This window comes from Triplophysa dalaica, chromosome 15 (genome assembly GCF_015846415.1).
Source record: "Triplophysa dalaica isolate WHDGS20190420 chromosome 15, ASM1584641v1, whole genome shotgun sequence".
Lineage (NCBI taxonomy): Eukaryota > Metazoa > Chordata > Actinopteri > Cypriniformes > Nemacheilidae > Triplophysa > Triplophysa dalaica.
The window spans coordinates 13,460,473-13,474,171 of record NC_079556.1 but is presented as its reverse complement, the minus strand read 5'-3'; the positions used below and the strand labels follow the sequence as shown (position 1 = coordinate 13,474,171).

Genomic DNA, 13,699 nt, shown 5'->3' with positions numbered 1-13,699 from the left:
AAGTGTGAGAACGTGAGATGTGCTGTACCAGTGTGATGTCTCTGGAGGCTGCGGCAGCGCTCATGTGCAGACTGGGCTGCCGAACTGAACTGCTGCAGTCTAGAGCCCGCGCAAACGTACCCACAGACCTGCAGGGGAGGGGGGTGGGGAAGTTTGACAAAGAGAAAAAAAGAGGAAAAAGAGTGAGTGCGAAACAGACTGAGTGTAAAATATGCAGTTTGAAAACAAAGATATTTTAGTGTGGAATGTTGAGCTTTTAATTGATTACATGTTTATTTAACTCAATGTTTTGCTCGTATCAGAATGTCACATGACTGTGGAAAAGAAACATGCTCATGCTGCAGAATCTTACCGAGCCACGACGAGGAACTGGTCGATCTGTTTCTCAGTGAGGGGGTTGGTGGGATCCCACACCTTCTCCTCCAGTTTTTCCAGCTCACGATCGTCATTCTCTCCTGACAAACCAACACCCACAGATCCCATCACTTCAGTGCACGGCTTAGACATTTTATCTGCCTTCTTCGTAAAGTGACCTTTCATCTGATGTGAAGTCTAGTTATTGAACTCTGTGTCAGCGGTTAAACAATATTTTGCCAGTTTAGTCAGACTTTTTGAGGTTATCAGCATCTGGCAGTAATGGAAACTTGAGTCTGAGACCCAGACAAATTATACTTCATTGTTAAGAAGACTACGGACTCCAATTCAATGAAAACACAGTCGCACATGCAAAATATTTTTACTTTGTGAGAATATTTATATAAAAAGCATTATCGCTACATTGTTTGTGTCTCTGTCTTTCTATTAGCCATTACTGTATATTCTCAAGCATATTTCCCTACAAATAAAACGGCAATCCCTTATCGACTAGTAAACCTTTAAAATTCTGATGTTTAATATCAAATAGGTATGACATTTTTCATAAATTGGGAATTTGTTCATTTTTGTGAGAGGTATTACATAAACATTAGACCAACTATGAACCAACAAACAAAATTCATGGTCATTAAACTCATCTTTTCCTGAAGGTTTAGCACCTCTTTTCAGCATTAAAAAAATTGATATATATTAGACATTTCTTATTCTATTTGCATAATTTGCTGAGAGTGCCAAATAGTATTCTAAAGAGGAATAAAGACTAGCAAGATGACAGGATAAAATGATTAAATTTGGAATATCTGTAGGGTTTCAGCTGGATTGGGTCTAAAACATCAAAAGCTTTGGCGCCTCGTGTCATACCCTCTTTGAGGAGGTCAGTGATATCAGCCTGGTACTTATTTCCCACTCTGATCTCTCCCTTATCAGCCAGCAGTGTCTTCTGCTGAGGGTCATACACCAGCGAGTAGAAAAAGGCGTCCTGCAAAACAAAAGAAACTTTGATCAAGGCTTTTATATAAACTGATTGAGGGCAGTGTTTGTATTAGGGAACTGAGCTGTTTTCATACATCAGGACCAGTAGGTTGCGCTGTGCTGAAACTGTGAATGTATCTCAGGTTATACTTCTCAATTCATACAAAGTTTCGTGTCAGTTGACTCAAGACTTCAAGGAGAAATAAAATATTTTTTTAGCTCTAACAGTTTCTTATAGGCATAGAACACCCACTACTTTTATGGGGTAGAAAAATTAAAGAATAAAAAGAAAAGCAAAATAAACACATGATTCCAGCACTTTGTGCAAACCTAATCTATCCATATAGACGGTTTCATTTTAACAACATAAACAAACGTTCCTCCGCAAGCGCACTTTTGTGACCCCAACTAAACTTCCGGTATAGATTCACAAACAATGGAGTGCCTGTAGATTATTTCTGATAACAAGCAAAAGAAACCGAAAAGAACAGTTACTTGGCTAAACTTTTCTCTCCGATATTTTTAATTTAGACTGCGATACCAAGCTAAACCGCTAGATGTCAATGTACCATACGGTTTGTTAAAATGAGACCGAACTACAAGACCCATTCAACAAATCGTTTATTTAATACAATTATAATACAGTAAAATAATAATACAAATGAATATTAACATAAATTAAATAAAATATAAATAGTTATATTATAAGACTATTATTATATTATTGTTAGCCAAACACAATCCGGATGTTAACAGGGGGTCAGGTGGCACACGTCAGATGAAAAGCTCTAGATAGAGTCAAAAACTTAACTTTAGACTTGACTACATCACCAATCCTTAGTGTGAATCCCTCAGGTGTTAAATATCCCAGAACTGATATTGTGTATATGATGACTTTATCGACCATATACTAAAAAAAACAAGCACACCACTAATCATTATACAGACACAACCCCACAGCGGCAGACCTCGGCCATTAGGAGCGGATTTCTTTTGTGCCAGTTGACACGTACCGTAAGTCGAGTCTCTAGTCTCCTCATTACTAAATATGAGAAGGAACATAGTGGGTCAACATGCTGAATTATTCATTCAGATCGGGACTCAAAACTAGCTCTCGTGCGCACGCTCGCTTGCTTGCTTGCTCATCGGATAAACATTTCCCTTTTAGGGGCGTACTGTGAATGGAGATGCAGAGAGTGAAAGGCAAATTCATGCAAAGTAAAGCAGCAACACGTGTGCTCAAAAGCTTTGCTGATACTTACCTCTCGGTCTAGATAGGACTTGAGGGCTTCGGTTTCATTCAGAAGTGTAACGCAGCATTTCCCCCTGAAAACACAATGACACACATTTACAATGCTTATGGTGGACTGAATCGCACACTCTCATATGCAGCTAAATGGTTAAGAAACACATCACACTGTTTGTTTCAAATGTTGTTGGACAGAAGTGCTATTTTGTTTTGCCTCTGCTATCCGGCTACTGTTATTTTCAGATTTTAACACTTTTTTGTGACTGTGACTAGTATTTATGCAACCGGCCAATGGTTAAGCTAAAAAAACCTGTACTACTTGATTATAAATGTTCCCCTCAACTGCTGTATATGTATAACGTTTCAAAAAGAATAAATAAAAGAGCAGAACTACCCTTTAAGATGTTGAAACATAAGAAAAGTTCCTCAGAATTTTAACTTAGTCAAATTTTTTTTCATTGGAATGATTCAAATTAAAAGCATGAAGCTGCACTCCTGAGATCTCAGAGCAAAAACAAACTTTCAACTTAATAAGTTGAAATAAGTGGAGTAAAGTTGGACCCATGGCCTAATGGTTAAGGCATGTGCTTCAATGCATTAAGCCTTGACTCTCGTGAGGGAGGTTATATCTTTTGGATTTAATTATTATCCTCTGTCGAATATGAACTAATAAAAAAAAATATATGTTTTTAAGTTTAACTCCACACACAAAGCAAAGCACAACTAAAACAATTAAGCAAGATTCTAATGCAACATAATTTAAAACTCAGCCCTGAGAAGGATGTTTTTCGTTATCCAGTTTTCATCATCAACCCACAGCAAAGAACCTGTTCAACCAGAAAGGCTTAAACACAGAAACGCTTCACCCTTGAGTCCAACGGCTCTAACCAGGACACCAGTATATATGATGATTGGGCATGATTTCATAGCAACTCACAAAATAATAACAGGCACGACCCTTAAAACCAGATTTTATTCATATTCACAAAAAACTCAGTGAGGAACGCAACCCTTCTGAGCCCAAACGGGCCTGACTCGATCTTCAATCGCTCTCTGCTGAATTCATACCGGCAAGAGAAATGTGTGAATGAAGGAGAGGTTAATACACTTCAGTGTTAGTGATTCCATTAGGACAGAGGAGAATAAAGACAGTGGCGGGTGTGTGTGTGTGTGTGTGTGTGTGTGTGTCTGTGAGGCATGTGACTCAAGCACTGAAGCTAATGACAGCGAGTCTGACTGGCTGCTGAGGAGCAGAATGAAGCACGTGGAAAGACTGTTTTCTGGGTTACCTGATGTGGGTCGCGGGCAGAGACTCGAGCTGTCTGGAGAGGAAGAGCTCTCGGTGTCGTAGCTGGTGCTTCTGTTTCTCGGGGAGATCCACTATTTCAGGGTTCTCCATCTCCTCTTCCATTTCTCCTGAAAGTCCAAGTAAAAGAAAACAAAGATAAATGTCATAAATGTGTTTACCTCACAAACCTTCATCTTTAGTGTTAACTGATTTTGGTCAATAACTTATTTTCTATTGTCAGATTAAATTGTCAGTCAAATTAGTCAAGTGAATTGTTAGTTAAATCTGTATTTAGTATTTAATTTCAACAATTTTGTGTAGGTATCCTTTGGTTTATAACAGGCATGACCAACTCTGTTCTCAAAAGGTTCTGACACTGATAAATACATCAGTCCACCATTACTACTACAAATTTATCACATTTCATTTCAAATTACCTACATTATGAAACTCCAAAAGGGATAATTCACCCAAAAAAATAAAAATGTGTCATTTGCGTTACATTTCAAACCTGTATGACTTACTATATCCTGAAGGACACAGGAGAAGATATTTTAAAGAAATAAGAAAGACCCATAAACAGTCTCTCACAAAACGTAACGATTATCCTTTAGCTGACATTTTCATTCAAAGCATTGCACAATACACTTACAAGTACAGAGCCATAGACAACGCCTGTGAAGCCCGACCTTTAACTTTTCAGTTACCAGTCTAGTTCACCGCAAATCTGGCAACCCCAATAAAGACACCAATCAAGAAATGTCACTAACTCCACAGGCTTGAACAATACCAATTGAAGTGCAGAAGTGACTGTGGTGGCCATTCATCAAACCCATAACATTCTGCATTTAAACCAGATTCTGATCAAACACTCAAATGTGAAAATAACTGTGAAAACAAGAACAACACAATAGTTGGTTTCCTAATTCTGTCTGAAAAACCACATTATAATCTCCCTCTTAAAGAGAATGCCATATATGTACAGAAGCAGTGAATATCTCTCTCTCCAAACCTACACATGTGTGGTGTATGGATGCAGAGTGGAGCGCAGAATGATAAGTGGGAGAGTCGTAAGGGAGGGAGGAAAACCACCAAGCGTACTCCAATTCATTTGGAGTTTCATTAAGGAAGGAGAGAGAGAGAAACCTGAGGAAGAGAGGGTAAGAGTGTGTGGTGTGTGAGAGAGATAGAGCAGAACAAAAGGAATCAAGAGATTTTATGAGAAAAAAGATGTTTGACTGAAATCAATATGTATTCCCTTCTCTTTCTCACCCACTCCAGCATTCAGCATGAACGTACCCCACTGCTTTCTGTGTGTCACACACTCGATCTGGTTAAGCGCTTTTTTGATACGTGTACACAAATCTGATCGTACACCAAACAAGGAGGTCCATAATACCTGGAGAGAGCTCTCTCTTATGAACATCCTGTTTATCTCGGTGGCAGTTGCTTGGTGAGCGCAATATCTAAATTTTGACATCTTTTTTCAACTAATCAACTGAGGCGAATACGACACGTGACTAAAACACACTGGAGCTGCTGGAAAATTAAGTGATGGCAGCTGATTGGCTAATGGCGTCAAAAAAACATGTACAGCCCCATTCCCTAGCTAGTGACTATTTTGAGTTTTGTGGTGAAGGGAAGCAAACAGAGAATAACTTATTAAAACTTGATATTGTGCTTTATTATATCATACTCAGGCATATTTGATTCTGATTGGCCAGTCGTGACACTCCAAGGTCAGTTACTCCCCAATAATGACCGCTTAAAAACAAATAATGCATCCTTGTATTGCGAACCTACACTTTAATATTTTCCTAACAGGTTTTCCTTGCCTGCATTAGTTACAAATAGTAAATAATAAAGTTCTAAAATATATCTCAAATAAATATATCATGTTGAATAATTTGGAGGAAAGTAGTCATGTAATAGACGGTTGTTATTGAGAAATGAACCCCTCAGTGTGCTACAAGGCCTTTCTTTCTATTGAATATTATGGTATTAAAAAAAATCAACTATAATTTTAGGCATCTAATGACAAGGAAATTAGAAAACACTATTATAGTGTTCCATTTTCCCTGTTCCCTGTACTTCCATTTTAAATATTTTGGTGTCTTAAGATATTTTATACCTGTCTAGGTGGGTCCTCGAATGAAAAAGTTTGGCAACCAGAGCTATAATATAATTAAATATCTGCAAGTTACATGTTGCTTATCAGAGCATATTTCAAAGGAGAAAGAAGCTATCTGGATTCTAATAAAATAAAATCATGTCTATATCTAACAAGCGCTAACTGGACCTTTCTAACAGCCAAACCTTTTGTACCCCATGACACCGAACCCAAGATGTGAAAGCTGGCGGTCACTTTACAAGCGTTACACATCAGTAACTGTTCAATTACAGCTGTGTATAGAGCACAGACAACCCCTGCTGAGACGCACAGAGAGTGTGGAGAGTGAGGAGAGAGGAACAGAGGAGGGGAGCATGAACGCAAAAAGGAACAGCTCTGTGGCTAAGAGCAGTCTGCCATGTTCTTGTGAGACAGTAAGAAAAGAGGCTCCGAACTTTGTAAACTTCAGTCTTTTGGCTTTGAGAGAGAGAGAGAGAGAGAGAGAGAGAGAGAGAGACAGAGAGAAAGAGCGACAGAGAGAGAGACACATAAAGAGATAGAGAGCGACACAGAGGGAGAGATCAACGGACTATGCAATCTGCCTGTACTCTCTACAAATTACCTCTCCTTCTCACCTGTCTTAACCAATTATCAATTATTGATGAACGAATCACCTTACCAGGCAAAGGGGGAGAAAGGAGAGACAAAACCATGAAGAGAGGTTGGGAATCCAGAAACTGCTCTTATTCAAAATCGCTAGTTGTTTTTTAATAGTGTAATCAAATGATTTATGACATTTGCTATTAGTTCTCTGAATTCAGAAGACTGTACTAAAATTAATGGTAGTGTTTTCTACACTGCTGCTACATACACAGCACCAAAACAAAATAATCTTTGACTTAGCAGTTGTGATTCTGATGTCTAAATTGATGCAAGAAGGCCAGCCTGAACATCTTTTCTCATTCCCTTGTTTTATTTCTCAGTGGTTGCACACAAAAACAAACAGTGTGAGCAGTGTGGTCAGATGGTCACAAATAAATAGCTCTTATTAATGCAAGAAGACTCGTACTCTGTATTAAACTTTGTCTTTTGTTTTGAATCGTTGAATTACTTTTGCCATGCCCAGCTTAAAATGATCAAGAAGCCATTACTGTGTTCTTTAGGCCTGTGAGACCAAAATCAAAGTGTTGTTACTGAGCGATTGTTCTTATAATGTATTCAGAGTGAAACCGGATATTCAGCAAGGGAAAAAGACATAAGACAGGACTTGATCCATTAGGAACATTTCAGATCATGCAGGGAATGGAGGAAAGGAGTTAAAAAAATGTGACATTATCCAAAAAAGGAAGTGATTTGAGAAGTATTAAAAGATATGAAACTTTGAATGAATCCTTTAGCTGACTACAGTAAGAATATTTTAAATAACTGAAATAATGAGAGTTCTTCAGCATAAGTCCAAAACATACATTAAGCAAATAAGGTAAATGCACTAAAATGGTGAATTCACACTCACTTCTTTCCAAACCCTTATGACTTGAAGAACGCTGGTAACCAACCAAACAACATTTCCACCTTTGACTTCTATTGCAAGACATTTCTCCAAATATCTTCTTTTGTGTTTCACATAAGAATCATATACAGGTTCTGAACGATATGAGGATGAATAAATTACTGTGTTAACATGCGCACCAATAATGCGATTAATTGTTTACATGAGGTAAAGTGTTATCGCAGTAATGCCAAAATTATAATTTCTATTATAATTGCATAATGAGGGTGCATGTAAACAGTCTATGACAGAAGTTTCTTTAAGCCCACCCTGCTCTTTCTGACAAACAACTAAAGGACAAAATTGAGATTCATAAACTTACACCCCAGATACAAACATAATACATCCAAAATGTGCATGACCTCCGTAACCACACTTTAAAACCCCATTGACAGCACTGACTCAAGTCACACAAACACACACATTCATCTGTATGTCCCTTGATCCCAAACATTCACGCAAACACACGCTGCTCGTAACCTTCACGTCGATAAGGACACCAGAATGGATAAGCCGATGAATTCTGCTGCCTTTTCCATTCGCTCCTTTGTTTATTTTGTCCTTCCAATTCAGGAAGAATGTAAAACACACAAACACGGCTCACTCTGACAGCAATGACTCAAAGCGGTTTCACTCGGCCCGGAGAGGTCGAGCAGAAAGCTCAAACAAGTGGAGCGGGCCGTGGCCGGTGTGTGAGGTGCTTCCAGTGAGTAGTTCACAGTAGGGCCAGGTCTCTCTCTCCCTCTTTCTCTCTGCACACATGGCGGCTCGCTGCCTCATGCTCTCCAGGCCCGGCGAGGTGGAGCCAGCATCACAGAGAGCAAAATATTTCATCTGTGAGTCACAGCGCCCGCACAGCTCTGAATCCTCAAACGCTAGAGAAGTGAAGTTTCCACAGAACAACCTCTCTCCTCTGCTCTGTTAGGTGCTATTGAGAGTCAAAAAATGATTTCACCTTTTTTTTAAAGGAAATGTGAGTGGTGCTCGCCCATGGTGGTTGCAATGCGGTTGCTAGGCTGTGTTGTGTGGTTAATTAATCAGTCAAAAGAGCACTTAAGGTTAGGGACACTCATGAAGGTACATCCGACAAGCCAGCACGGATTCTTCCTCTTCTCATTCAGGGAGGCTCTTCAGCGCTCCGCCTCCACACTGTGACTTTTTTCCCCGTACCCTGTTACACTCATTCTTTAACGCCCCTCCCCTCATCCACAGGCAGAGACAGGATGTAGCCCACACCCGTGCGGTGAACGACCATTCCTGCCATGCATTTTTCACATATTGCAAATGTCTTGACGTCCACGGAGAGGCTGTTGGCATGGAGAAGACATCCACATTTCAAACACACACAAAAAGTTCCTCAACGCTTTTGTATGGTCAATATGAAAAAACGTGCCTCAAATATTAGAATCTGACTTGTGTGCGATGTGTTTCAAACATTTGTTTTTAACACAAATACAAGTTACCCAATACTCTACAGCAGCTATTTTGAAGAAAGATACACAAATTCGTGATTCATTTGAAACCTCATTCAAGAAAGGAAGATGTTTAAAGATCTGCCAATCATCTGAACATGGCATAATAGACTAAAAGACACAAATGTCTTTCAGCTTTTAGCCTGAACATAACGAGATTTAAAGGATTAGCGTTTCCATATTCTTTTACACACTCCGTCAAGTACATTTTGCAGAAGGTCCTGACTGCTCTTTTCCATACAATAACAAATAACAGTGAATGCAACTAAGCTTTGACATTAATTACTATCAGCCATGAGACACACAAGAACCAACTACGTGAGCAAAAACGCTTCAGATTTTGATCCGTTCCTTCCTCAAAGCAAGTCATGTGTTTTTAATTCCACATTCTACATTCTCAATCTCTATCCAATTAAATAGAAATTGTTTTTTCTGAATGATATTAAATCTATATCAAAAGACTGAAGTAAAATCTGAGACTACATGTGAATCTGAACACAATACATGTGTTTAACGAATGAAGAATCTCAAGTGTATCTATGCAGCAAGCCACTGGATTGTGCACCATTGACTTTGATGGTGAAGTGATAATAACCAGATCGGAATGACTTTGCTGTAATAATAATAATAATACACAACAACTCCCACACATACAGCACACTTACAGTATGTGCTTATTCTGTGGTCATTCGCCTATGAAAGCTTTAAAAACTCTGTTGTGTTGACTGTAGGTCATATGACTGTAAAAACTAATACAATTTGATTAATGGATTCAATTAAAAGTCTAAATATTAACCCTATTCACTTAACGACAACTGTAGTATTATGTATTAGTTTACATTATTAAAAATGAATGCATTTTTTTATAACCTTTCACCAAGATGTAGTGACATTTTCTGATTAAATATCAAAGTAGGCTCTGTGTGCAGTGAAACATTATATTCACCAAAAATATAATTATTACATAATTAATTCTATCATTACTAAAAATGCACGATTCAATAAAACCCCAAAGGTCAAAATCAAGTGTCTGAACTGACCAAATTAAAAAATACGTATTCTACAGCATATTTGTTTGATTATCGATATCTATCGAGTGAATGACAGAGAAATAAACAAGCGCTATTCTATTTATTAGGTTGCTCTGTACGGTAACAAAAAACAGAAACTTTCAGCTTTGGCTGAATGTGGGAGGCCACTGTGGACAAAAAACAAACATTGGCCTCCACTGCTCAGTTCAAAAAACTGTTGTGCTGCCCACCTAGGCAACATATTGTGTGCACTTGCGGAAGGCAGAAATGCCACCTTATGGCCAAAAATGTAAAATCTAAAGGAGCATCAAAAGTGAACGGCAATCCGAGAATGCACTTTCGTAAAACGTTACTTTCAACATTTTATTTTTTGTTATCTTTTAGATTTGTTTCTTATGCCCTGTTCACATGACAAGCGACAAAGCAACATGATCCCATTCATTTCAATGGAGAGGTGGCGAGCAGGAGCAGGAGCAGGAGCAACCAGGAGCAGGAGCAACCATTAGCAACTGGTGTGTCTAGGGAAGTGAAAAAGTTGAGAAACCTATAACTTCATGCAAATGAGGAGCGACTTTTGGCAGCAACAGCCAATAGGAGTGAAGATGGGAGCTAACGTGATTCTTCTCCTCTAAACTCCTGCAGTGAGTATTACCAGTAGTGGGAACGCCCACTAGCCACCTAACTGCCAAACCCTGGCGACTTGCAGTGACAAAGTCACTTGTAATATGAACCAGGCAATAGAGATATCTAACTACTGTGTATTGACAGACACTCATAAGCAAGGGCCAAAATATAAAGAATCAGCAAAAGACTGTCTCTTACCACAACACCTTACAAATAAACCTGTGGACTATGTTTGATAATGGAAACACTGCTCAGTTCGAAGTCCAGCAGGGATAGACTTGAGATGCACACAAGCGCTGTTTTGATAATTGTAATTGTGAAAACTTCAGTGAGATGGTTGCTTACCAGAACTTAAAAATGCTCCCTGAGACATAGCGTGACTATTTCTCAATGCGCCTTCCTGAGCTTTCCTGTAGCTCAGTGGTAAGTGCATTGCGTTAAAGGTTCGATCCCAGAGGATTGCACATACCCAAGTATAAATGTATAGGTTACTGCAATGTAAGTCGCTTTGGATAAAAGCGCCTGCTAAAATGCATAAATGTAAAAGCACCACTGCTACAAATATTATACTCAGTATTCGGCCGCACTAATCTCCAAGTCTATTGGTGGATGACTAGCACACCAACAAAAATGCCCAAATCTTGACCTTGAAACCTAAAAAAACATATATTCCTGCTTAAAAATCAGCAGGTACACTTCAAATTATATTTAATATTTTTTATTTTTAACATACAACTGTACATTCACATAAACGCCGTCGAGAGTGTCAAAAAACGCTCTGGCCAACGCTATAGAAAGATTTGTGGACGCTCTGGCTATCTGACGTAGCCCAAAGTTTACAGGGCTGTGTCTCTGGAATCCTCTCCAGCAGTGGACTTCTAGGTTCCGATTGGTTTCGGCAGAACTACGTTATTACCATAAACTTTACCTGATTTTAACTCTCCTTTACTGCTCGCTGGCGGCTCACATTGATAATAAATTACTTCCAGCCACTTTGACACTCTCGATGGCGGCGGTGTGAACTAGGGTTGAGGCGATAGACGATGACATCGTCCATCGCCAATGGTTGATAGCCATCAAGATGATGGGCCGGCATCATGATTCCCCTGCATGATGCAATTTTCGCATCAGGAGGGTCCCTGGTTTTCCACACATCCAGTCCGGGTACGCATACAGCACATTCCCAAGACAAACTTTGACAGCACTGCGTCCACAGTATGACATTCTGCGCATGTGTCGAGCTCGTCCATTCATGCTTATCCGCTATAGCGTATGATTTGGAAGCTGAGCAACGCATGTGTGTGCGAGACAGACGTAGAAAGTGAACGCAAACAGTGAATCATAGTAATGCGCACACGTTGTGTATGTGTAAACTTGTCAATGACGACCTGAACTGTGCAAGTCCGCAATGGCAGCGGGAAACATCAATGCAGCGTGACCCGCGCAGTTGACTTATCACACAGACACAGCCTGCACTTGTGGGCTCACGATCTAATCATCTTTCCACATGAAATAACAACTGGAAGAAATTCCATGTGCGAGAACCTTATGAAAACAAAACATGCTGTCTTGAAAACCGGTCGAATTTTTTTTTTGTTACAAATTGCAGCTTTAATTAGACTCTCGACTCCTGAATGCAGTTCAAAAAGACCCTAAACCACTGGAGGCACATTTTCATAAATAAAACATTGCTGAATTGAACTCAGCATTGTGGGTACTGTAGTCTCTGGCAACTACTCACGTGCATGCTTGTCTGCTAGGGTGATGAGCGTTGTGGAGATGTCTCTGCGCCGGTAGAAGCACACCACTTTGGCCTCCACGTTCCCGTTGGCAGTCTGCAAACAGAAACAGAGTTGTCACAGCAACAGCCTCTAGACCAATCAGCTGCTGCACAGACTTGATATGCAAATAAGGATTAAATCACAACCGTGACCTAAACACCCCTGTACTTGCTGAATGATACAAAATAGTCTCATGATGGAGGAAGGGTGATTCTCACAAAATCTTGGTTTCAAATATCCCACACATGCTTTTTTTAGAAATACTTCAATAAATGTCCTTTTTAAAATCAAAAACAAGGTCTGACAAGTTTAAAAGCATCAATTCAAAAACACATTTCTAAAACAATTAAACAAGACCTCTTGTTTAGTCCATCTCATAACCGTTACAGTCTAAAAAGGTCTATACCATAGCATAGTTTGCTAAAAAGCCATGATGGCTAAGCACGTTTTTATTCATTACATGTATTTTTTTATGTGGAATATTCACTGTACTGGTTACGATTAACAATTTTGTCGCGCATCCAGTACGACAAGAGAGTATTAAACTTTTGACTTGAAATATAAAAAAATCTGTTCACCTGGTACCCATTTGGAAGCTACTGGCAGACGTACTTCAAACGGAATGAAGCTTTATGTAAAGATATAAAGTCCTTAAAATGAACATTTATTTTTTCGACCATTTCTTCCATTTATCATACATTGATATGTCAGTTGTGTTTTTGTCATTTGAGAACAATTGTGAACACCCAGTTTTTTTTTGAATAGTTACATTTTACTCTGTGTAAACTGCAACATATAATGTATACATGCATAGCTGGATGTGTTACACTAAAGAGATTTTCAGCAGAATATGCAATAAACACAAAATAATTTCTTTCTTCCTCTATGATTTTTCGTGTTCCTGAATGATATATTTTATATTTAAAAACATTACTGCTGTGATGTTCCAATTGTTTTGTGCAAATGACACGGGAACAAGAGTGTAGAAGGAAGACACGTAGTGAGATGTCAAAAGCCACATTTAAGTGTGAAGGTTTGGTGTGGGTTCGGTGACAAACTTTTGTTTCTCACTCACCTTGTTGAGCTCCTCTATTCGTCTGATTAGTAGAGGGTTACTGGAGGAGTTTTCAAAATAAACGTAATCTGTGAGGAGAGAAAGAAACGATTGTTAGCGTTCTAGCACCTACGGTCTGTTAGCGGCATACAGCATCTCCTGTCACGCTCGCACACCTGCTGAGCCTTACCGGA

At 39.1% G+C, this 13,699-nt stretch overlaps 1 protein-coding gene across 1 annotated transcript in view; it reads right to left on the bottom strand.

Moving 5' to 3' along the window:
• mta1 (metastasis associated 1) overlaps positions 1-13,699 on the bottom strand; it is a 39,536-nt gene that overhangs the window by 9,159 nt on the left and 16,678 nt on the right. The window contains exons 2-8 of the mRNA XM_056768337.1: positions 13,527-13,594; positions 12,412-12,505; positions 3,886-4,012; positions 2,610-2,673; positions 1,237-1,354; positions 353-455; positions 29-128 (exon numbers count right to left, since the gene is read on the bottom strand). Of these exons, the coding sequence (XP_056624315.1) occupies positions 29-128; positions 353-455; positions 1,237-1,354; positions 2,610-2,673; positions 3,886-4,012; positions 12,412-12,505; positions 13,527-13,594 (674 nt within the window). The remainder of the gene's footprint in view (positions 1-28; positions 129-352; positions 456-1,236; positions 1,355-2,609; positions 2,674-3,885; positions 4,013-12,411; positions 12,506-13,526; positions 13,595-13,699) is intronic.